General features: G+C 49.2%; 1 protein-coding gene across 3 annotated transcripts in view; it reads left to right on the top strand.

Moving 5' to 3' along the window:
• The window catches only part of Carmil1 (capping protein regulator and myosin 1 linker 1), a 151,873-nt gene that overhangs the window by 81,980 nt on the left and 43,840 nt on the right, over positions 1-26,053 (top strand). For all 3 annotated transcript variants that reach the window (XM_048799884.1, XM_048799882.1, XM_048799883.1), the window contains 5 exons: positions 6,360-6,458; positions 12,978-13,106; positions 14,651-14,782; positions 20,556-20,731; positions 23,803-23,890. In XM_048799884.1, the coding sequence (XP_048655841.1) occupies positions 6,360-6,458; positions 12,978-13,106; positions 14,651-14,782; positions 20,556-20,731; positions 23,803-23,890 (624 nt within the window). The remainder of the gene's footprint in view (positions 1-6,359; positions 6,459-12,977; positions 13,107-14,650; positions 14,783-20,555; positions 20,732-23,802; positions 23,891-26,053) is intronic.

The following is a 26,053-nucleotide window of genomic DNA, read 5'->3' on the forward strand; positions in this document are numbered from 1 at the left end:
CTTTACCGAGGTTCTGAAACTCTGTGTGTATTCTTACGATCCCGCCAGGCATGAGGCACGACTGGGAGGAATCAGACACAGCTAAGACTTACCATGAAATTTTAGTGGAATCAAGTAGCATTCTTGCGATATCAACATGCCAGATCCTGGGCGCAGATAACTTCCCCATCATCCTTTGGCAGGGAACAGGATGTTAACTCACACCCCTCCCTCCCCTTGTCCTCAGCAGAGGACCTTGCCTCCCTGCTGTATCAAGAAATTGGGAAACTATTGAGCGTTCACTGCCATGTGTACAGTATGTCAGTGTACGCACTTCACAGTCTACAGCCACGTCCAGATCCTGCCGTCCCAGCCTCCACTCCTGGGTCGACGGCAGCCTCTCCCTGGGGGCCTGCAAGGTCTCCGACGGCCTCCGTTTCTGCCTTCTGTGTCCTCAATTTTGCTTTCTATGGCTTCCTTGCTTTCCATTTTAGATGTGCTGAAATATCTCCCGCCCAAGAAGGCGGTTCCCTGTTTACTCTGGTGACGTTTGGGGAGGTATCTTTGAAGTCTTTCCTCCTGCTCTGTTCTCTTCCTCTTCGGACTTCCCAGCTCCACGTCCTGCCCTGTTTTCCTCGGCCTGTCAGCCACAGTCGCCAGTTTGCATCCTGAGCCTCTGCAATTCGCTCCCCTGCCCCATTCCTAATGCAGATGCCTCCTTCCGGCCTGCCCTCTGTCACTGGTGTCATCACCACTCTCGCCCCCTGTTATCGCGTTTCCAAGAAGGATCAGCATCATACTCCATGGTTGATCCAAGCAGACCAGAACCTTGACCCCTCCCTCCCCAGTGGCTGTCTGGACCACTGGGGCTCATTCTCCTTCAGGTGCCGGGCACTCTCTCCAGGACCTGTCCTCTTTCCACCTGAACTTCATCTCCTACCAACTCTCACTCTCCTTTTTCTTCTACCTCAGCAAACTCCCTAGAAATGCGAGTCCCTGAACCTCAGACACTGAGACAGGATCTCGGTGATGGCCGAGTCGCCGAGTCAGGGCTGTGCTGTGTGTGGGCTCATTCTTCCCACACTGCCATGCGGGTCTGCAGAGACTGAGATCAAGCGTCAGGCCACCCAGGATTGATTCTCAGAGCACCTTAGTTCCCCACGTAGGCCATCTGCTCAGATTTCTCACGCTTATCTGTGCCATTGGCTTTGTGATGTTGCTGTATGTCAACTGAGTCCACTTACTTTTTTTTTTTACTCTTTTCCCTGCTAATAGACTGTGAGCTCCCTAAGGCAGAGCCTAGGTCTTTTTATTATTTTTAACAAATTCTCAGCAGCTAGTACAGTGCTTGGCACGTGCTCTTGGACACTTTATAGGTATTTGTTGAATAAAGAGGCATAGGTGGCAGGAGTACAGGGGCGGAGAGCTCCAGTGAAAGATCTCAGCCAAGATCTGGATTCAGAAGATCTGACTTTGAAGCAAACTCTTCCTGGCTTTATGACCTTCAATGATTCACTTGTTTTTTTTTTTTTTTTTCCTGAATTTTAATATTCTTCATCTATATAAACAGGAAAAATAAAACAATGCAATAATCATATTTATCAGATCCTTAACACGTACGTTTACACATGGTGCCTGGCAGTGTTTTAAGTGCTTCTCAAACATGAATACATGTGGTCTTTGAAACAGCAGATGAGATGGGTTGTATTGTGCCCCCAAACTGAAGGGTAGGGAAACTTATTAACTTGACCAAGGTAACCACGAGAACCAGGCAAAGTAGCAGATAGGAAAAGAGTGTGCGACTGTCAGGCGTCTGACTTTGCGCGGGACACCAGCAGGCTCAGAGCAAAGCCTGCGCTCTGAGAACCAGGATTCTGGCTTTGGCTTGTCGGTGAGTGTGGCGTCAGCATTCGCACACCCGCCACAGAAGAAATCCTGAGAGAAACAGAAGTCAGCCCTGAAACCTGGACAGACAGTGCGTACTGGGACTCCCAGTGAACAGTAGCCGAGGTCCTCGTACCAGGAGCCGGAGCCAGGAGAGTCGGTCCCTTGTGAAGACCCCTGAGCTGTGGGGAGGGTTGCTGGAGGCTGAATCTGACTTCCCGGGTCCCCGTCTCTGGGAGGCTCTAACCTGGCGAGAACTTTCTTTCCAGAAGGCCCTCCCGGTTGTCATAGCAAACACCGTGGAAAATTCCCCTCACGTTTCCCTGCGATGCCGTGTCTGGGAGGCTGAGGCAGGAGGGCCGCGTGTTCAAAGGCAGCCTGGCAACCAGTCTGGAGAAGTAGGTGGGTGGTAAAGTGCCCTGGGTGCACTCCCAGGACTAGAATAGAAACAAGCAATTGTGGAAGTCGTAGCCCGGGGACTCGGGGTGACCAAGAACACCCCTAACTTAATCACAAGGTTATCAAGTGCCTCTCCTCCCTGACTGTGCCTCCACACACCCAGTGTGACTGTGGGTTCCAACTGAGCAGCGGCAAGACAGGCTCGACGAGAGGCCTTTCTAGGGAACCCCCAAACAACTGGGGAGACAGAAGCAAGGATCCTACAGGGCCAAGCCCCTGGCACCGCAGCAACAGGAAATGTGCACGTTGGTGCCTCTGCAGGGAGACACCCTCCCAGAAAAGAACCAAAAGGAAATTCTGGAACTGAAAGTTAACAGAAAATGAAGTCATGAATGATCCCAACAGTGTCCTGCACACAGGTGAGGAAAGAGGCATCGATGGAAACCCTCCAAGTGAGATGCAGAGAGAAAGGGGACGTGGGAGGCGACACACCGAGACCACCCAGAACTGTGGAGCAGCAGCGGGAGACGTATCGGGTACACCACAGAGTTCACGGAGAAGAAAGGGAAAGAGATGCAACAAACATGGCTGAGGTCGTCCCCCAATTAGTGACAGGCGCTGAACTATCAATCCAGAAAGAAAGGGACACCGGGACAAATGCCCAGAACAGTCTACACAGGCCTCTCCATCCAGTCCCCAAAGGTGAAGAGGATCCAGAGAAGCCAGAGGGAAAGGCACCCCATGTGCTGAGAGACGGGAGAAGGCTCCGTCCCACGTTTTGCTGGAAACTGTGTAAGAAAGCAGAGCGGAAAGTATTTATAAAGTGGTGATAGAAAAACAGCAGCTAAGAGTCTGCACCCAGTGAAATCGTCCTTCAAGAGTGAAGAAGAAGTGGACATTCGCACACAAACGTCCACCCAGGATGGGTCGCCACTGCATCCGCCTCCCAGCGAGTGTTGAAAGAGGCTCTTCGGAGAGACGGGAAAGGATGTGCGCCAGGCAAAGAAGGGAGGAGCTCCAGACGGGGCCAGCGAAGGTACATAGCTCGTGTTTTCCTATTTCACCGAGATCCAACAGTGACTCTTCTTCAGTAACCGTACCCATGGTCACAGTGGGTGGAGAAGTCAGGTGGCTGGCAGCAGTGTCGTGAGGGCGGGAGGGAGGGTGGCCGCCCTGTTCCGGGCACTGCACTGCTCAGGAACTGGTGCAGCGTGTTGGGCAGCCGCCTCGGACGGGTCACAAAGGCCTGTTTCACACACTGAACAGACTTTATAAAGCATGGGTCGAGTGTGCCTTATCTGAAATGCTTGAGACCAGAGATATTGCAGAAGTTGGACTTTACAAAAATTTTTGGAATATCGGCATACACAGAATGAAACATCTTAAGGATGCACCCAAGTTCAAACACAAAATTCCCTTGTTTCACGTGCACCTCAAGCATCTCGCCAAAAGATGATTCCACATGATATACTCAGCACAGCCGCATTTTTAAAATATAAATTTGTGTGTGTGTGTGTGTGTGTGTATATATTTTTAAGATTTTTTCCGATGATTTTATTTATCTATTTTTACGTGGTGCTGAGGATTGAACCCGGGGCCTCACACGTGCTGGGCAAGGGCTCTGCCACTGAGCCCCAGCCCCAGCCCAGCTGCATCTTGGCTGCAGCCCACCACCCAGAGTCAGGTGTAAAAATTCCCACCAATGACAGCAGGTCAGTGCTCACAAAAATCGGATTTGGGGGCCTTTGGGAATTTTTACTTTGGGATCAGGAATGCTCAGCTGTGTACTTGGTATGATAAGAGGGGAGAAGAGACGTGCAATTCTGTAAGAGGCTCAGTTGAAACAGAAGGCAGCACAAAGAGGGAGAAGAGGGGACGAGGACATGTGCCGTGAGTAGGATGTTGTAAATGTGGCCCAGGCTCACCCAGTTCTGTGAAGAGCCGTCACAGCCCAGAAGTGAGCAAAACATAGGGACCGGGGACTGGGGACCAGGAGCAGGCCCAGGTGTGAAGTGTAGAATCTGTGCTTCTTGTTGACAAATGGATGGTTTTACAGTTCCTGTTGGCTTTTCTTGTAACACCTAACTCCTCTGTTACATGTGCAAGTTTTCATTTTAAAAGTTAGATCTTTGCCCTGTGGAAAAATGTGTTTGTTGGTTTTAATCCACTAAAAACCAACGACAGCAGAACTGTGGTCAGCACTCCCCCTTCCGAGTTCTTTTTCTTTAAATGCAGGGTTCCTTTACTCAACTGCAGTTCCTCGCTCCTTGTGCCGGTGCTGTCTGCAGCAGTAGCCTGCAGGTGTCTGACTCTTCCCAGGTGATCTCCAGCCACGTTGCTCCCAAGGGTCCAGAGAACACGACAGAGGCTCCTTTGGCCCCTTCCTTTCCGTTGGCCCCTAGCCAGGCCCTCCCTCCCTCCCTCCCTCCCTCTCCCTCCCCCTCTCCCCCTCTCCCCCTTCTTGGGATGGAACCCAGGGCCGGGGATGCCAGGCTAGCCAAGTGCTCTACCCTGATAGGGCCCAGGTCCCATTTCCTGACCCAGGAGTTGGAATGGTGCATGGAAGGAACATTCATTCTGTTCTGCCAAGATGCCCATAGCTTCAGTGGTGGGCACATGACTGACCTTAAGGATATTGGAAAGCGGCCGTTCATCGTCCCCGTAAGCTTGTTTTGAGAGACGAGCATCGACGGCTGTTTTCCTTCAGCATTCCTTCCCGGCTTGGTCTGTGAACCGTGATGGGTGGACCTGGGAAAGGTCTAGAGGCCCAGGGCCAGCCCTGGACACCCGACCTGGTGAGACGAGCCTCCTGAACAACCCGGTGGCCCTCAGACCCAGGCCAGCCAAATGTGAGGCCATATGTGAAAGGACAGGAACAAAGCCAGGCCCCGCAGCTGGGTGCCCCGTGTGCCCGTCACATTTCAGCGTCCTCCTAGCAAAGCCCTTTACAGTGGTAGTGGTGTCACCTTGGGAGGCAGTAAGAGAAAGCTAATGTCATAGAATGTCAGGGCATTAATGTGTCATTTTAATGATGTTTCATTTCAGGGATCTCCTCATTTTTATAATTTCTTGTATACTTAGTAGAAAGGTACGTTTTACTCCTCATTGTAGTTTCCACGAATGATAGTAATTACACTCTGTATTTTAATTGTTCCTAATTGCTATTAAGTAGTAGTCATTTAGCATATGGAAAATTAAAATGAAAATGTAATAATACTGAGGGCTTCACAGTAATAGCAGTTCTTCACCAGGGAGTTGCAGTGGCAAATTAAAAGCCAAGTGTTAAGTAGCAGTATAAAAACAAACAAAACAACAAGTGAAAAAAATGTAGTTGGCATAATTGACCCACATCAAGTCGGTCTTTTTAAAACCCCTTCACAGTGTCCACCACTGTGAAGAGTTAACCTGCCTTCTGGTTCAGTGTGTCCAGGGCATGTGGCCCTTCCTGGATCCTCTCTCTGAATCTGTTTATTCCTTCCACATTTTGGTTTTTCATAGGAGATTGGGCAAAAGCACAAGATTGCCAAGCAACTTCAGGATTTTTCTTTTTGTGGAAATCCATTTTCTTATTTGCTCTACTGTTTTCAGAAAATATGAAACTCTGACGGGTTGATGGGGTTGTTGTATGTCTTTTGATTGCACCAGCCTGCACTCTTTAATTTCTGTAGCTAGTCTTTTCCCTCCTTAAAACAAAAAGTTTTCGACAACTAGAATCAGGCTGAGGTTCGGAGAGTCCCACCTGCGTGCTCTGTGAAGGGGGGTGTTCACCTCACTTCTGATCTGTGTGGAAGTAACACTCACTAGAGGGAATGGCACCTCTTGCTGGCCACTGATGAGAAGTCACTAGACAGGATCTCTGACCCTTCCAGCAACTAAACACTAGCTTCTATTCATCAGCTACTGAGTCACACAGAAATCACTCCATATACCTGAAAGTCAATTTTCTAATGAAAACAGCAATAATAAATGTCAGGGACCAGCAGCTCCCCCGTCCTATTCGCGTGTGGGGTCCAGGTCTGGCAGCACGTGCACAACAGTGCTGAGATTTTCAGTTGGGGAACTGAGTGTCTTGAGAGATGCATCTGTTTAATTTCCAGATAGAAAACTATCTGCTGCGGAACCACGAGACCAGAAAGTACCTTCAAGAGCAGGCCTACCGCCTCCAGCAGGGCATCGTCACCAGCACCACCCAGCAGGTAAGACACCTGGCTTCGTCCTTCCCCCCCTCGCTGGGCCTCCCAGGAGCGGAGGACTCGCTCATGGGACTCATTCCTAGTGGGGCTGCAGAACTGGTTTCTGAGAGTGGCAGCCATGTAGGAAAGACGTGAGAGAGGAGCTCGGGGAGACGGAGGGCGGAAGCAGCCTATGCTGATGCCCAGGGTGGTCACTGATTTTGAGCCTGCGGGGTCACCAGCAAGGTGTGTTTTAGGTTTATGTACAAAGATGAGGAACTTCTGATAGACAGCAGAGTCCAAGAGTCCTCAGATTTGCGTCTTGGAGACATGCGGTCTGCTCTCCCTGCTCTCTGCCCAGGTCCTTGTGCATCCTTAAGAGTTTGTTGAACACCACTTAACACTCGAGTGCAGGGGAGAAACGGAGGTGCCAGTCTCTGCTGCTTCACTACTCTTCTTTCTACCCACGTGAGGGAGGGAGCAGAGAATTGTTGCCGCAGTCTGGCTGGGCACAAAATAACCCAGCCGCCACACAGCCTTGTAGGTCCAAAACAGGAACTCCTTTATTCTCCACACTCCCTGAACGCCACACACCACACACCAACCGGAAATCCCTCCTCCGCCACTTCCCCAACCCATGGGAACTCTCCGGGAATCCCCTGGAGAACTCCAAAGTAGCAGGCCGAGCTGGACAGCAGGGGTCTAATATGCAATTGAACACACAGCTTAACATAACCATCATCATCTCAATGGCTGGCGTCACCTCTCAACCACTCTGTTCTGGCAAAAATGCCATGCGTCATTCCGACTCAGCTATGGCTCTCAGCAGATTGTAACAGTAATTCTTAAAAGTATAGACTGTTTTCCTCCCCAAATTAGCAAAATCAGGGGTCCCAAGATATTTGAAGAAAGCAAAGAGTATGTCAAAGAACAAGATAAATGGAGGTACCGAGGCTCAGATAATTCAGAGGACTTAAAATAAAATTGTAATTAGTGAGTTCTTGGGACTTGAGCAAATGCTATGTCTGTATATTAATAGGCTACTGTGGAAGGAGGGATCAGAAAATTGTAAATAACGCTGAGCAATTTAAATGTAACTAATACGGAACTAATGAGCTCATTGGATATGAACTAAGCTGTTCTTCTGGAAGAAAAACTGGAGAGAAATTTTATGACATGTAGTAAAAAGACCTAAAAAATATGAAGGAAAAGTTGGGATGCCAGAGTCAGAATGACCAAGACGTCCTGATAGGGACGGATGTTCCCGGGCCAAACAGAAGGACACCATGTCACACGGGTCTTGGAGTTGAGATGGCCCACTGAAACTGACCACAGTGAGTGGACCAAAGGTCCACATCTAGCTGCTGTCCGAGGCGAGTGGACAGTGAGGTCCAGAACCACCAGGAGAAAGGAGAGCCCCTTGAGTTCCGCAGAGGCGTTTCCTGCAGCGCTGGGTCGAGTCAGGGCCCCCTGCATGGTAGACCAGCTCTCTGCTACTGAGCTGCGTCCCCATCCCAGGTTTCCTTAAGAGAACAGTAGAACCGATTTTTTGCATCCATCCGATTGGCAGAAGTGAGCGAGGTCCTATTTTCCCTGTTTTCAGTGGGAAATCTGATCTGGACCAAGGATTCTGTATCCAGCCGTCGTGTCACACAGGTGTGAAGACACAGCAAAGATGTTTCCAGTCATGGACTCAGTATTTTTTCCCCACATGCCCCATACAAAAAAACGTACATGAGCATAACAAAGAAAAAGAAGTACACCGTCTGAGGTACAAACAAGAAAGAGTAGAATTGCAGAAGTCAAGGCAACTGGAAGTCTTAGAAGGCTCTGCCTTTGAGACCGTCGACTTGTAGGTTGAGGAGAAGTAGGAGTCTAGGTCCTTCTATGGGGCCTAAATTCCAATTTTGTGACTGAGTTTTGGAGGACTGAGGCTTTCAATATCAAATTGGATATTGATATTACATCACAGAACATCAGTGTTGAAATCTTGATTCTGTAAAAGTAATGCAAGGTCAGCCCTGAAGACAGCAAGCTGAGGGCCAGCGGAAGGATGCTGAATTTTTAAGGTTTCGTTTCATGGTATCAACTGCTACTTTCCATAATTCACAAATCAAACATAAAGATAAGTGTACTCTTCAATCCCAAAGTGAAAGCCACTGGAAGAGTCCAAGGATGCGTCTGTGCAGATAGAGCGGAGCTAACTGCTGGGGGAATTTCTCATCATTTGGGGCTTTTTCCTATAGATCGCGTTCTCTTTCCCTTGGCAGGTGTCATTCAGATTTTTTTCTTGAGAGAATGAGAGCTGTCTGTACTAAACACCGCTATCCCTCTTAGGTGGCGTGACTGGTGAGTGTGTGTTGTGTCCGGAGACTGTGAGGAGGTTGGCCTCAGTGTTAGTAGTGGTCACCTGGGGTCAGCTGTCAGGCAGTGTGATCTGGTCGGGGGTCTTCTGCAGGACGTCTCCTCGTTATCTGACTCTTATTAGAAACATGTATTTTCAACTTAGAAAAAGCAAAGCAATATGTATCGAGAAGAAAATAGTTATGAAGGGTAGTGAAGGAGCACAACTTTTGAAAAACGTGTTTTGACTGTACCAGTGCCTTTTTTTTTCCCTGCAAGGGGCTGATGTTAGCTCAGTAGTGCGTGGCTTCCTGTTATTTCCTGGTTTGAGGGTTCTGTAGAAGCCATGGGGGTGCTGAACTCTTGCCTGGGACTTGCCTGGTGTTCCATTATGAACTACTGAAGTGCAGGCTTCTTTCTCACTCGGCATCTCTCCGGCTTTCCTCTGCTTCAGAGGGGATTTTGCTCATCCCAAAAGATCCCCTGCTGCAATCTTTAATGCTCATTCTTAAAAGTAAGTCTCATCTTCCCATCAAAGGGAACCGTACACGGGGGAGCCTGGGGGCCTGCAGTTCTGCACGGCTGCCACCGTTCTGAGTCACCTGAGTCATTAGGAAGCAGGTACACGGCCACCCTTCACTTCAGAGGCTCCTGAGGGTGTTATGATTACTGATTTTCAGACTTTAATCATTCCAGTGACTTAGGGGGAATGATATGATGTTTTCACAAATTTGAGTTCAGAAAGCACATCTGTGAGCGGTGCCCCTGCCACCCCACAGCCAGTGCGTGGGGCTCGGAAGTCCCCCACCTACTGTGTGTTTGGTTTTGTCTGTCGGCTTTGATTAGGAAAGCTCCGTGAGGGTCCCTGTGCCCCTCGGCTCCTGTCCCTTCTTTTCGCCTCATAAACCCTCTTGATCGGGAGTCAGGAATGGTTTCTGCAGGGAGCCGGGTAGATATTCCGGGTTCAGCTAGACGGTTCCCGGGCAGCTCCTCACCCCACTGTGCAGCATGGAGCAGCCGTGAATGGGGCTGGCTGTGCCTTGAGCCTCACAAACCCGGGCCGGCACCACCTGCTTTGCCAAGCTCTGCTCTTTGGTCTTCTCACCCTCATTGTCCACGGGCTCCTTCTGGTGCAGACTGGTGCTGCTGAGGTCGGCTCCTGCTGCCCACACCCTGGAACCCCCTGGAGCCCTCCGCCTGTCCACTGAGGTGCCCTCTCCGTTGCACTGAGCCTGTGCCCAGGGCCCTCTCCTCCTGCATCTCTGGCGAAGGGGACAGTGCCGTGTTAATCAGGAACTTGGACTCCCAAACCCGGTGGCCCAGAGTGGATCCGGGCTGTGCTGCTCCCTGTCGTTCACCAACCTCCGTGGCCTGGGCTTCTTCCTCTGCAGAGCAGGGACAAGGACAGCAGCTGCCTCACAGGTGCTCGGGGATGACCTGGTCCAGGAGTGCTGGCCTCCTCCCTGCAGAGGCACCCGGAGCGTGAAGCCTGAGGGAAAGACGGGGGAAGGAGGGGCTGGGTCCGCCTGTGCGAGGCTGGCTCGGGGGACCGTGTGCTGTCCGCGTCTTCTCCAGGGAGCGGGTTGGCCCGTAGGAAGGACATGGAGACAGACAGGGCTCAGGGCAGGGAAGAGCCGTCTCAGAGTGACGGTGTATGTTTTCTAGGAAGGAAATGAGCTTCTCAGACGACCGTGGTCGACAACTATTTTGTGTTACTTTAGAAAACTTGGGTGCGAGGGATTCCTGGTGACGTCAGGAGGTCAGGACAGAGTCTGCGCTCGACCGCGGGTCTCCTGGGGGACGATCAGGAGGTGCAGCCCTCAGCCCGCGGCCTCCTTCGTTCCTCATGTCCCTGTACTTTAGGGACAAGAGTCATAAACTGAGAGCCAGCTCCTGTTTCCTGTTCAGAACCTCCAGTCTGCGCTCGGCTGTCCTTCCGCGTCCTCTGAACAGCTTGCCGCGGGCTCTGGCGTGGGATCCATGGGTGATGGTGGCCCTGACGCTCAGGCCGGAATCGTCTTAGGGATGTGAAATTGAGTCTCATTTGAATTAAAAAAGTGATTTTGGTGTTCCCCTTGGACTGGTTTTGAAACGCTCCCTCGAGGCCGTTCTTGCCCAGTTGATTTGGATCCTCTCCGTGGTGAGGCTCCATGGTGCGCACTTCACGGGTCTCCTTGGTGTTTCCTGACCACGAAAGCTGCGTGCCACGATCACACGTCTTCACCTGAGACCTCTGGGGCCCCCGCGGTTGTCGGTCCTCTCTCACTGTGTGGTTCGTCTGTCTCTTGGAATCAGGGTCCAGTTTTAGTAAGATAGGAATTATCAATGGCCATTTTGCTTCAGGAAGCACAGATCTACGTGACAGTTTGAGGAGTTAGGGTTTCTATCAACTAAGTAGTCTTTTCAAGCGTGTCGTTAGCTCCCTGCATCACATTCTGTGGGCCTGGAAGTTAAGATGTGGCTCCTGCCCTCAGCTTCCTTGTTTTAGCTGGAGAGAGTGTGAGGTGAAGGGCGTCCCCAGGCAGCCTCCGTGTGCTTGCCCCTGTGGGACCTGTTGGTGATCCCCAGACCCTCTGCCAACGGAGCAGGTGCTTAGAGAGTCTTTATTTAGCAGGTCTTTTAATGCATGAGAAAGGAAGTTGGGTAAACAACACGAGCCTGATTTTATAAAGCGGGAAGTTGAGGGATGGCGGCCCTGCTACAGGCAGACCCGGCCTCTGAACTCAGAACTTACCACTTCTGAGCAGGCTGGTAAAGCTTCTGCTGTGGTCGAGTTGGTGAGAGGAGGAGGACAGACTTCAACTTCCCATAGTTATGATATCAGATAATTAAAAATAAATACAGAGGTGAATTTAATTGAAAAAGAATTATTAACTTGTCTCCTGCCAAATGACTTACCAGATGGGACAGGACCCTTGACATGTAAGATCCCTGTAGAGTTTACACAATTTTTTTTTTTTTTAAGGAGACGAAATAGGCAACCTTTAACTCCAATAAAGAAATATTGGAGAAGATTTTTAAGCCACACTTTGTTCTTCAGTCTTCATTGGTTTCCGTCAGAGTCCATTTCCTGATGCTATGACAGAATACCTGAGATTGGGTGACGTATGAAGAATAGAGGTTTATTTTGGCTTGTGGTTCTGGAGGCTGGAGAGTCCAAGAGCACTGTATCAGGACAAGAGTCTTGTGCTGCTTCAACTCACAGTGGAGAGGGGAAGGGCGGTGGGCTCATGGTGAGGAGAGGGAGGAGCAGGGCAGCCTGCTCTACAGCAGCCCACCCGCCCCATAGCCAGTCCTGGGAGAGGGGTGAAGGCGCCCTCTGGAGAAGGGCATTTGTGTATTCAGGAGGACTCTGCCCCCGACCTAAATGCCTGCCCGGCCCACCTGCACACCAAGGCTGGGAGCATTCAGCCCCGACATGAGTGTTCACTGGACGGACCCTAGTCACGGGGTAGCACGTTCTCCACGCTTCTCTGTGTGGGTGCAGAGAGAAGAGCACATCTCCACCTCCCAAGGTGTGTTTCGTCTACCGTAATGGTCAGCTGCCCGCTTTGGGTTTTATATTTAAATCATGGAGCAACAAAAATGATTCAAGGGCAGTTGACCCAAGAGGGGGATCTTACTAGAGCAGAAACTAGACGTTCCTGACTTTGTCATCACCTGTGTCAATGTAGTAAAACTCAACTCACTTCGTGTTGCCACCGGTGGCTCTTCATTTATATAGAAAAAGTACTCCAAGTAACTGAATCAGTGTAAAAAGTGTAATTTCCAGAAGGTGTTCTGGTTTCTGTGATGTGGGGACCAGCCGGCTATTGGTGTCACCTCGTGGTCACCTCCGAAGTGTCTGTAACTGCGCGGCTCATTCCTTAGTTCCTACTGCCACCTGCATGCTAGAAAGATCAGGAGGAGAGTCACTGTCTAGAAAAGTGTCACCGAGTGCCCACGAGATTTCGCAATGCCCCGTGGTTTAAGTGCTGCATTTTGTAAGGCACAAAAGGGACCAGTACCTGGGGTCAGTGCCGCGGAAGGTTTCCTGCATGAAACTTAAACTCAGCTAACACTCGGCTACAAGCCGAGCTCTCCCAGGTGTCAGCTAGGGGGAGGGTTCAGCCTGCGCACTCCTTTTTCTGAATCCTGCCCCTTCAGCCCGTTTCTTGCTCTCTGAACATCCTCCGGCTGACTCTTTTCTGTTTGGAGCAGATGATCGACAGAATCTGTGTGAAAGTGCAAGACCACCTCAACTCCCTCCGGAACTGCGGGGGGGACGCCATCCAGGAGGACCTGAAGGCGGCAGAGCGGCTCATGCGTGATGCCAAGAACTCGAAGACGGTGAGTCGACTTCAGACTTTGAGAGTCTGGGGCAAAAAAAGAGTTTTCACAACTAAAACTCCACTCTTCTATCAGCGCCGAGTTACGACCAAGCACTAGGTGAACTGAGTCAGTCCCTCCTTTCTGGGCTCGCACCGACCCCCAGTAACCAAAATGCAGAATAAAAAGCAGAGGGCCGGGCGGTGCCTGCCTGCGATCCCAGTGACAGGGGCTGAGGCAGGAAGACTCGCGGTCAAGGCCGTCTGGGCAACCTAGACCTGGAGGTGGAGGGGTTGGCAGAGTAGCCCCCGTTCAATTCCCAGCATCCTCCTCCTCCAAAAAACCAGGCCCAGTGTGATTTACAAAGGGCATAACTGGACCTTGAATGACTGACAGGCGATCGTAGTTTAAATGAGAAATAGGTCATCTAAAATTATCGTCCTTCCAACGTGAAACACCCTCTGTCTCCTCTAAAGGGAAGCTTTTCTCAGATGAGAATCTGGTCTCCAGAGTGTGACACAGTAGCTAGCACTGCCTAGGGGTCCTGAGGCTTGGGAGTTGGATCCCGTAAACGTCAGGGGCCCTGGGTGAGGAGCCTGGAGGAGAGATCAGAGACTCTGGTGACACAGTGACAACTGCATATTACTCTTGTCCCTGGTTCCTGGCACAGAGCTCCGAGAACACCTGGAATTTCCCAGGTGACAGAGGTGATGGGGACATTTCCCCACGACTGGTGGCAAGTCCCTGTGGCCACACCAGAGTTTATCCTAATGAGACCTCTCTCGGTGGCCTCTGGAGGAGCTGCCTGAGATTAGAGCCTCAGACCTTTCAGCCCCGTCCCCAGGCTTCCTAGGTGCTGATGGGGCTGGAGGGTGGTCACCAGCGCAGGCCCTAATCAAGCGTCCCTCAGTGTAGGGCCCCCACGGCTCTGAACAGTGAGGTGCGGACGGCTTCTTGGTGGACCACTGGGCGCAGGGCACTGGCATGCCAGGCCCCAGCAGGCCCTCACGCCCACCTGTGCTGTGTACTAGATGTCACCAGCTGGCACCTGACCTGGGCTGGTCCTAGAGAGAGAGCCCGTCCCTGTGGGATCTGACCTGCTCCAGGCAGACGGTATCGGGATTGGGATGGATTTTAGGACATCCTTTGGGTGTCTGCAGAGGGCTGGAGAATCTCCTGGTGCGATTTTGACTCACGCTTCTGTCATACTTTTGGGAACAGAAATGTGAGTAAAAATAGCTCAGTGCTCCCACCCCAGACAAGGACATGAGGGCACAGGAGGGGTGGACGGTTCCCTGGCCGCAAGCTGCTGTATGGCAGAGTGGCCAGCGGGGATCGGCTGACCCCCCTCTAGTGTTTCCTAGGGTCGCTGTGATTCACTGAGTGAAAATACGTGCAGATGAAGACTCGGGGCCACGTTTATTAATCTGCACTCAAAGCCTTTGACTGAGACTAGATCATCCCTGATGATACCTTTCCACCCTATCATTAACTCTTCAGTGACTTTGTGCCTTTTGAAATATTTTTGTTCGACTCTGGAAAGTTACTTTCTATTTTCCTTCCAGTTGTTACCAAATTTATACCACGTTGGTGGTACCTCCTGGGCAGGAGCCGCTGGCCTGATGTCCAGCCCCATTCATGAGACCCTGGAGTCGATGGCTGGGGAAGTCACAAGAGTTGTGGACGAACAGCTCAAGGTGTGTGGTTTGCTGTTTGGAAGTGTGATTTGTTACGCCTTCACTGTGTGTGACAGCCTTCCCCCTGGGTTTCACAGATGTGGGTGGGTGGGTGCCCGGGTGGGTGCCCTCGCCTGCAGGGGCACATGCAGGAAGGGGTGACTCGGATCTTTCCCATCTTGATTTGTGTTTTGGAGTAACTTCTTGCAGAATGGATTCTAGTGAAATTCAGTTTCTATTTTGCTGGTAAATCTCTCAATATGACAGGTTGTCACTGATAAGGGAATGATCGATCTCTCCTTTGAGGGTGCAACGCGGTTGGCTTGGGAGGGACGTCTTCAGTTACTGCAGTTGGTTAGGAGTGGGAAACCGACAGGAAGTGTACGTACAGCACCTTGGTGCTGGTGTCTGGGGTAGGACAAGTAGGTAGACGGCCATCCTGACCTGGCTCAAAGCCCAGGGAGAGATCTAGAAGGAGTTTCAGGCTCCCAGAGCAGCCCAGATCTGCAGTAGGTTTACTTACCAAAAGTACAGATGAAAAAAAGCTTTGAAATTTTAGTACTTTTGAGTAACCTAAGACTCACCTTGTTCTTTAAGAAATTTCAAAAGAACAGCTACTCCAGAAGAAAATTCACATTCATCAGGTGTTTTATTATTCCCGGCCTGACTTTTAAGGATGCCTTTACAAACCTTGCCTCAGTTTCTGAAATCATTTGGTCTGTTTCCTTCTGAGAACCCAGTTGTTGTACCTCGTAGAGATTTGATGTGCAACTCAGTGATAACTTTGCAATCGCTAATTACTCTCTCTGAAAATTAACTTAATGAAGAAGAAATTGTTGTGGATTTTCAGGTGTTTAAGTCCCCGTCTTCTGTAACTGTAGTACTCTTGTGCGTTGTTTTTGTTTTATTAACTGTGGTTATTTTTAACTCATGCTGAGCAGAGACAGAGAGGTAGAAAAGGCCGATTGTTACCTAAGAGCCCATGTATCCTCCATGATGGAGGCTTCCCTACATGTTTAAAACAAAATCAGCTTTTTGGTTATTTCTGACTGTAAAAAGTGAAACTTTTGGGGGGGGGGAAATATTTACATAATACTGCAAATGTTTTTAAAAAAGTAAAAATTACCAGAAATTTCCAAGATGACATCACTGTTAATAATTTAGTGAATTTCCAGATATCTGTGCCTGCATACGTGATTTTATATTTATGCTACTGCTGTAGGTACCAATCACGTGGTACAGTCTTGTGAATGCAGTTCTGATGGTGATAGATCATCATTGTTTTCCATGACTATATGGCATTTCATTATATACATGTAACACCACAGTTTACTTTCTAATTTCTGATTCTGTTAGGGCAAATTCCTGTGATGACCCATTGCTGGTCCCAATGGTATCGATGATTTCTACTTTCATGCATTTGCAAGGGCTGTCCAGTAGTACGGTTGCTCATGTTGCACGCTCAGCGATACTGAGTAGAGCCTGTCATTCTTATTGTTGTAGTGCATTCCGAAAAGTCACATTGTTTCTTTTGAATTTCTTTAACCACTGGGATGCATCATGAAATTTTATTATTTGTTTTTCTTCTATTGTCCATTGCCCATTCACACCCTTGCCTTTCTAAAGTATTTGCAAACTTTCTTCCCTAGTGGGCACCGACTGGCGGTTAAATTGGCAGGGAAGCTATGGCAGGACCTGTCCATCAGACAGCTGCAGACGGCCAGCTGTTGCACCCGAGTGCTCATCCGCCCGCGTCCCTTTCCTTCCTCCTGCAGAGTGCTGGATGTCCACCGGATAGTTTTTCCTGGGAGGAGCTGGAATGCAAATATCTGAAATAAAAGGCACTTGAACTGATAAGACCTGAGGATGGGGCACACCCAGGGCCACCAGTGCTTCCCTGTTCTTAGGCATTCCCTGTGTCCGGATTTGCTTTTTGTCCCCATCACCCCAGTTATTTTCAAGAACCAGAACAGCTTCTCTGGGTGCCTCCCAGGCCCGGGCCCCAGTCCTGGAGGCCTGTCTTTGCCCGCTCCCTGTTGGCATCATTCCCAGTCCTGCGTTAAGTGCCCTCCCCTTTGGGAACCTCTGTCATGACCGTGGCGAAGCCTCAGTGAGAGCTTCCTGGAGTCCTCCTAACTGGGTGCACGCTGAGGGTCCCTCGCCTGTGGCTCTGCCTCCCGTCTCTTTCCTTCTCCTTCACCTGACTAATGTGCAGCCCTTTATCGCTCTCTTACAAACTGCTCGTTTTCTAATGCGTTCTGCGGTCATATGTAGCAAACTAGAATAAAAAATAAATTTAGAAGCTGCCTATTTTTCTATTTGTAATGATTTTGCAATGCATTGGTTTTCTTAAAATTTTGTAAGAAAGATGTATTTTCAGTCCCCGCCCCCCACCATGCTGGGGATGGAACCCAGGGCCTGGTGCATGCGAGGCAAGCTCTCTACCAACTGAGCTATGTCCCCAGCCCAAGAGAGATGAATTTTCAATATAATTGGTACTCACTGTCTTATCAATACAGTGGTCATGACTCATGTCACGGCTAGTATCAATTTTCATGGTTAAAAAGTCTTTTCTTTTTCGTATTTTCCAATTTTTCTAAAATTAGCATTTTCTACTATTAAAAGCCAAAGCAGATGGACTACTTTTTAAATTTTGTATTATGGAGAATGGGGAAAGAGCAGCCAGGAGAGTAAGGCCGCAGGGCTGGATCAGAGTCCCTAATTCGCCCCTGCCCAGTGGGCGTGCTGAGCAGATGCTGACAAGTTGCCCCGTGCAGGATCGTCTGGGTGTCCTGAGGCTGGGAGAGGAATCACTTCTGGCTTCCGTGTTTGATCGTTGGCTGTCGTAACCAGTGATGGGCATTTTGAATATTGGATGAGAACATGCTCAAATCGTTCTTTGAGCCATCTTTCAAAAGCATTATTTCAGAAAGCACGAGAAATGGCTAGATCAGCCGCTTCTTCTGCAGGCTGCTGGAGGAGCCAGAGGCGGCATCCTGTTTGCAGAAATCCCTCCTTTGAGAGAGGCGATGCGCTCTGGACTGGCCTGCCTTGGGTGCTTTGAATGACACTCTACTCCCGTTCTCTGTCTTTTGATCCTAGCATTTTTTCCTGGAGCAATAATAGATAAATAAATGGGATTTGAGTGTTTTAACATAAGGAAGCTTTGATTTTTCTCTTCTGCACTTAAGTTTTAGGGTATTTGTTTTGGCTTGGGAAATTCTTGATTCTATTCAGGGCTCTAATGGGGAACTAATTCACTGAAAAATCTCAAATTTACTCAGGATATGAGACTTGAAGGATTTAAGTAGCATTTGTCAAATAATAACTCAGTTTGGCCAAGGAAAGTCTATGAGTTTTTCTTTTTTCTACACTTTATATTTTCCAAAGGAAGAGGAAGAAGGCTTTCAGAACAGGTGAGAGTGGAGGTTGTATTTGTAATTTGTTTTCTTGTTGCAAGAGTGAACCGGTGGTACTGCATCCTAAGATATGAATCCAATTCATTCCACAGATATTTCCTGAGTACCACTGGTGATTTTCATAATTAAGAAACACAGATCCTTTTAACTGTCATGAGGGAGAAACTTACAAAATGAAACCTGATCATCACCTTTCAAATTCAGGCCGTGTTCTTTGCAAGGTGGAAGGTAGCCAAGTGCAGACTGACAGAAGAGGAAGACGAGGGAAAAGTGAAGGAGCGTGGATGGAGCCAGGGAGTCCACGGAAGTCTGATTTAGATTTCCAGAAGAAGGAAAACAGGGAAGAGCTTAGGCAACATTTGAAGTCTGTGGCTGAGAATTTCCAGGACTGACACAGACCTGAGTCTTTTGATTGAGGAAGCATAAGGGAACCCAAGCAGGAGAGAGAAAGGCAGACTTCCATCTGAACTTCCAGTACTGTTGAGGGGCCTTGAGAAAGTCACTTGCCTCCTCTGAACCAGTTTCCCCATGTATAAAACACGATGCCCAAGTCTGCCTTCACTCAAGGGTCGGTATGTGGATGGAAGGAATCATGGATAGAAGGACCGGAGGTGAGAAGTGCTTTATCCTGTCGGTGGGTGGTGGGTGCAGGTGGGAACTAACTGCAAAAGGCTGTGGAACTAAATGCCCAGGGCAGGCTGAGGTTCCTTCTTAGAGGGCCCAGGGCACCTCCATGGATCTGTGAAGCAGAACGAGATGGGGGCAGTAGACAGTCTGCAGACGAGATGCAGGACCCTGCAGACCCCTTGCTAGGTGTGAGTCCACCGTCCACAGCCGTTTCTGGGCAGGGCTGCCCTGGAAGGCAGGCCTCCTCCTCTCCTTCCCGGGGGAGCTCATTCCCTGGGGGTCGGCCCTGCCACATGGGGGTCTGTTCAGAAAGTCCCTGGGGTGCTAAGGAGCACACGGGCGTGAGACGTGCTGACACCTGGGTCCTTCTTCCCAGGTGTGCTGGGCTGTGTGGACCAGATGTGCTTATGCATGCCATAGAGAAAGAGAGTTGGTCCTACACTGACGCACGGTGCTCTGGCAGCAGAGTGGCTGGGGGCTCTCATGGGGTAGTGTACTGATCTAGGAATGGTTCAACCAGAGTCACAACAGGGCAGAGCACTGTCAGAACAGGGGTGTTTTTGGAATCAACTCTTCCTCTCCTCCCCCGGGTTCACAAGGCTGGTAAACAGCCGCCTGCTACTCTGCTCTTCCTCCTGCAGGGTTAGGAGAGATCTGTTAGTGGGTGGACGCTTTGCGGGTGAATATGGGGGCAGGTAGACAGGGTCCTCGTCTTCCAATAACTGTGCTGTGTGGGTCCTTGTTCACCCTGGAACAGAAATGGGATCCCAGCCTGGCCTTAAACTAGTTCTTACCAGTGAGGGTCTTGGAAATCAGATGCATACCACGTCTGTGACAGGTGAGCCTTCACGGTGTGCTGGATGCTCTACCTGGCAGTTTACATAGGTGACAGCATTTCATCCTCAATCACCCTACGAAGTGACAACTTTTCTTTTACTGCCATTTTACGGGCAAGGAAGATAGAACTGAGAGATGACTAAGCCTGCCCCGCACCACGAGCTGGGTGTCACGGTTAGGCCTCACCCTCAACACCACCGTCCTATCCAGAGGGTGTCCGCACACCATCTAGCGTCCCTCAGCTCACATTCTTCAGCTGTAAAGTCCCAGTCACACGCCTAGCTGCCCTGCCCGGCTCCACGTCATCCACGTTGGAAGGATGAAATGTGCAGAAACACTTCTAGACTGTAGTGCTGGGTGAATGTGTTGTGACCATTGCTTCTGGTGCTATTTGTAAACACTAAACGTTTTTGTCTGTTGCTATTTGTGTTGTTTAGTTGTTATTGTAATTATTGTTCTACCTAACACTAAAGCTTTTCTTTAAAAGAGTGAAACTGGCAGTAGTTTTGATGGCTTTGTTTTTTGTTACTGCTGTTTTGATAGAACTCTTGAAGGTTCTGCCCTAATTTGGGGTTTCTGTGATTTGGGAAATCTTGTTGGCAAGCTGATATGGTTTCTAGGTCTGGATTTCCCGTCTGTAAGTTTCTACTCCAGGGCCAGGGAGGGCAGAGTGCTGGGCAGGTTGCTGTCCAGACCCCATGTTTGCATCTTCCCATTTGTGGCCCTGCGTGACGCTCAGCTGCCACACCAGAGTCCTTCAGAAGCCACAGTGACGCTTTTATGGTCCTGCCAAGTGTCTGACTTACAGTGACTTCCTGAGATCTGTGATCTCGGCAGTCAGTTCGCCCTGGGCCCTGTCCTCTGGGTACAGTGTCATAGGAGCAGTGCCATCACCCTCGTGTCCCCTGCAGGCCCTGCTAGAGTCCATGGTCGATGCTGCTGAGAACCTCTGCCCCAACGTGATGAAGAGAGCCCACATTCGGCAAGACCTGATTCACGCCAGCACTGAGAAGATCTCCATCCCTCGCACCTTTGTTAAAAATGTGCTGCTGGAGCAGTCTGGGATCGACATCCTGAACAAAATCAGGTAGGCTGGCTGCGTTCGTGAGCAGGACCTGCAGGGTCCGGCCGTCGAGGCAGTGTGAGGTGTTGTGGGCGGAATCCTCCCCAGGCGCTATGCCCAGGCTTGTCTGGTGGGCAGACTGTCTGCAAACGTAGCTGTGCATAGATGCACAGGGTTCATGCATTTCCAACATGAAGGCCACATGTCTGCCTGCATGACTCAAGAGCATGGTGTTATTGGCTCTCTTTGAGGATTTTATATTGAAGGGGGATGGTACACGTTTGTAACTGCTGGTTTCTGAGAGTCATCTTTTACCTTTCTAAATTGCTAGCTTAAAGATCAAAGAGCTGGCTTTCTATCACCCATCAAGAGAAAGTGCACAGCCTATAGTCAGAGGCCCACTCTGACCATGTCACATTTTCTTTCCGGATTATTTTGGTGGGTCTGTGCTAATGTGCTAATGACGTCTTTGAAGTATTCATATGTCTGTTTGAAAAAGTTTCAAGAATATACCATCATAAAAGCATTCTGCTGTGATTGTTGACAAACCTTCCCGAGCTTCTGCAGAGAGCCATGGAAGACGCTAGCACTCCAAGATAGCACAGCCAGGTCCCATTGTGTTTCTCTGTTGGAGAATCAGAGGGCTAATAGCCAAGCTCTGGAGCATTTAAAATTTTCCATTTTAACCATTTCTGAATATTGATGGGACTATTTTGATGTAGCAAAGATAACAGCACCTGTCTAGAGAGTTGGGTTGGTGCTGACACATAAAGGTGCTCCAATCTGAAATAGACAAAGTGATGATCTTCACGAAGAGCAGAACAAGTCCGGCCAGACCCACCATCGAGGTCCTGAAGGCGGGCTGAGAACATGGGCACTTGGAGCCCCTGCAGCAACCTGACAGTCTCAGGTCCAAGATGCAGCTGCTGCATTTGTTTTTTATTTTACACTAAAGCTCCCAGAGCCTTTCAGCTGAATTGTCAGCAGCTGGGAAGACCTGAGAGGGTGTAAAGCGATTTCCAGAAGCCAGGCCTGGTATCGCACGCCTGTGATCCCAGTGGCTCGGGAGGCAGAGGCAGGAGGATACAAGTTCAGGCCAGCCTCCGCCACTTAGTGAAGCCCTAAACAATTCAGCAAGACCCTGAAAATAAGAAAACATAAAAAGGGCTAGGGATGTGGCTTAGTGGCTATGTGTCCCTGGATTCAATCCCTGGTGCCAAAAAGAAAAGAGATTTCCAGAGAGTTTAGGTTGGCAAGTTTAAGAACTCCAACTCCAGCCCTTATGCATTTCTAATATCTGTGGTTTCAGATGTTTTTATTGAAAAGTTGTTTAAGTATTACATATTTAAAATATAAACAGTTAGAATATAAAATACAGTATATCAAATGTCTCCCTTGAAAAGGAAAAACAAAGATACTTTGGCCACTGCTCTTTCCTCATAGTGGGTTCGCCCACCAACACATCCCTCTCAGGGGTCTTTGCTGGGGTATCACATTCTCCTGAAAATGGCAGATTCAGAAGGCTGACACAGGGTGCAGGTCTTCACGTTGGGGAGCACTTCACGTCCGTGGACTCCTTAGTTGGCTTCTGGTCCCACACTGAGCGGAGTGCTGACAGCAGGGTGCTCCTGCGCCTGCAGGTGCACGTTCCTGTGCACACGGGGTGAGCAGCACCCTCCCGCAGAACTCTGCACCCTGAGCAGTCAGGAGGACTGCACTGGCCGCAGGACGACAGACAACCCGAGGTGTGACAAGATCACATTTTTTGGAGTCTGTCTTCCTGGTGCTCCAATCTGAAACAGACAAACCACTCCTTCCCACCTTCAGAGAGTGGGAGACAGAGAGGAAAAGCCCAGGAACTGAGTTTTATGAGGAAGTAAAATTCCCGGGCAGGCCTAAAAAGAATCGGAGGAAATACTTGTTGAAATCAGATTCCCGGCCTCCCCAGGAGGTTGGCGCACTCAGGAACTTGTATTTTGAGTATTTTCGTGTTTTCGATATGGCACCTGGGGGATTCTTACCAGGGGACACTGTGCAGAGGAATAAAGCATCAGATAAACCGAAAAGCTAGTGAGGGCTCTGTCCCTTCATCTTCTGCACGGACGGCTCTCCCTGTCGGCATCTGAGCCTGAGTGCTTCTGTTCTCCTCCCCTCATCAAGATCTTCCTGGAAGAGAAACCGCAAGCCTGACTACTACTGTGAGTTAGAAAGAGCTTTCCCTGTTACGCAAATACCCACCGTTCAACCTCGGCTTCACGATAAATGACTTTATTTTGACAACTTCTTTACCTGCTCTAAAGACAGGCAGATTGCCGACTTCAAAAGAAGGCTGACCCTAAGAGACAGTATTGGACTGTGGGTACTCATCTCTCTGGCACATTTGAATTATTGGGTATTTATAACAACTGTTCAGATGTGCATTAAAGCAGGGCTGTTAAGCCTGGAAACACACATGGAAGTTGAATTCTTAGGAAGACCACATTGTTAAATGCTAACTAAAATACCAGCTGTAGGACAGAAACCTTAGTGGCCAAGTCTGTTGGCAAAAACTCCAGACCCCTTCTGTTTGGGCAGCTTTCTGAGGTCAGGAAAAAGGCACCCAAACTGAAAATTCTAGTGACCACTGTTCCTAAAAGATAAAGACCCAGTGCATTTGTACCTTTTCATTGTAAGCTGGTCAGTCAAAGCCGAAGCAGTGTAATATGGTACCATTTGAAGGTTTTTTAAAATCCTAACCAAACCTTAACAAGCCGACTAGGCTTTCCTGATTTGCTCCAGCCTGGGTTTGCTTTTGTTCACATCAGTGGGTGACCTGTGTCTGGTCCACGTGGCTCCCCTCCAGCCCGTCTTTATGCAGATGTCGTTCATTCCCACCATTATGTCTCCAGCTGTGAAGGGAGAGAGGCAGGTTGCAGTGGGTAAAGACGGTCACACCTGGGTGTTTATGGCCGTCCTCAGGCCTATTTTGGGGGCTCCTTCCCCTGTTCACGTTCATACCGTCCCTTTTCAAAGACAGACCTTATCACCACGGGGGTGGGGGACAGGTCTACCCAGCTCGAGGTAAAATGCTGTTCTCCCTTTTGATTTCCACACAGTGAGGTGAAGCTGACAGTGGCCTCCTTCCTGTCGGACCGAATCGTGGACGAGATCCTGGACGCACTGTCTCACTGCCATCACAAGCTGGTGAGTGCTGTGCAGTCTGGGACGGTCTCCGGGCGGGCCGCCCGCCCGTGTGCGGGTGACGCTTCTTTCCCACATCCACTCCATCGCAGCCTGGCAGGCTGAGTTCTGGTTTCCTCCTTCCCCTTCTGCTGGCCCCAGCCATCCTGGAGCGCGTCAGAGTCTCTCTGTTGGGACTGGCAGGGCACAGCAGAAGCCACCAGACCCAGAGACCTCGCTCTTCATTTAGGATGCAGGTCAAAAGTTTTGGTAGGAGATGATGTTGAGGCCAAAGCCTAAAATGCACATTTTTAGTACATTTTAGTACATTTATGTGTGCGGATGTGATCATTTCTGAACGGACTGTTCTTGACAACATGGAGGGAAGTGGAACGTTTGGAGTTCAAAGAAAATATGAGAGAAAACTGGGACGGAATCCAGGATGGATAGGTGCTAAATGCCCGGCAGGTACCTTGGATAGAACCACAATGAAAAAATAGATTTCCTTCAGACTAAGCAAAGCATGGGGACTGCATTTCCAATTTCAATGCATATGAAAAGTACATCAGAGAATTCTCATGTGCGGAACTCGAAGTCCTGTGAGACACAGATGAGGGTTTACAGCTGGTTATATCTTGTGTCTCCAAAATATTAGCAACATGGTACAGCAGAAATCTTCCAGGTGATTTATGACAGAGAATTCATGTTTTCTCCAGAGAAAGTATTTCAGGTTAACTGTGTGGGCAGAGACACCCAGTTTTATGGAGGTGAGTTTTGGGGTGATAATAACAGAGAAGAGAAAAAAACAGTTTCTTCTGCATGCAGTAGACAGAAGAGAATAATGTATAAGAGTCTCTTCCAAAATCCAGAAGATCAGGCATCCCTGGCACTGCTCAGATGCTGCCTGGGAATGGGGTTGGCCCACCAGAGAGCGCTTACCAGAGCACCCTGATCCTCAGCTCAGGAGACATCAGGAAACTTCCAGAGCAATTCCACATGGATACAATATCCAAACCACATTTTTTTTTTCAAATTTTTTTTGTTTGTTTTGCTTTATCAACGTGTTGGTTTGCGCCAAACTGGAAACATTTAAAATCCTGATTCATTACCACGTTAAGCCGAAGAAGCTCTTTCCTGGCACAGGGAGGAGACACACCATGCAGTCTCCCAGCGCAGACTTTCCTTTTGTAAAAAATAAGCACAAGCAAAATCCAGAGAATCCACTGTAGAAACAGTTGATTGGTAAACCACCGCTCTAGGAACTGCCTCAAGACGCTTGCTCACGACACAGACCCTGGACACGTATCAGCAAGCGTGTGTGTGACAGCCACCCTCAGGTCTGAAGTGGGCACTTCTTTGTGTTTTCCTTCCTGGAGGAATTTACTCAAAAAGTATTGACGTTTTCTTGTCATTTAATTGAAATGAATTGAAAAATAATCGCAGGAGTGCACTTATGTTGTCGTTTCAAACGTCCTCTTGACATTATAATCTCACGTGATGAAACGTGTCCAAGCTGGGATTGTGTGCAGTGCGCTTCAGATACGCTTTCTCCACCTGAAGTCTGGAAGTGCTCTCAGGCTTGGGTCGACCCCTCAGCTGCTGCTCATTGTTTCAGAAGAAGCCAGATTTCTGGTGTCAGATCTGTGCAGCTCTGCAACCTTCTGATTACAGCCCTGCTCATTCCACCTCTTCACATTTAATTCTGATTTATGTTGAAAATATAAAAATGGAAGTAGTAAGTCATATCAAATATGATATTTCTTATATGAAAACTAGCAGTAATGATAATTTTTAAGTGATTTTCTTTTTAGTCTTTTAAAAATACTTAAGGTTGCAATCATTTTATTTGTCTCAGTAGATACTTTTAAGCACTAGACCAAAATAAATCAGGCAATATGAAATTAGATTTCTAGCAAATTAGATACGAGCAAATAAATTAGTAATAGATATAAAGAGTCTCAAATAAAATAAGAACACTACCTATTTTATTGGACCAAGTAGTCCCCTCATTTGTGAAGGGAGGTTTGTAATTTCTTAGGATGGTGATGAAAGGCAGGTGGCTCTGTGTGGCCCTGCTGGGAGCTGCTGTCCTCCAGGGGCCCCCTGCGGCGACTGTGGAGGCCACGTCAGGCCCCCCCTAACCCCCGCCCCCCCAGCCCCCGTCCGCCATCGTCCAGTCATGCTGGC

Source organism: Marmota marmota, unplaced genomic scaffold (genome assembly GCF_001458135.2).
Source record: "Marmota marmota marmota unplaced genomic scaffold, marMar, whole genome shotgun sequence".
Taxonomy (NCBI): domain Eukaryota; kingdom Metazoa; phylum Chordata; class Mammalia; order Rodentia; family Sciuridae; genus Marmota; species Marmota marmota.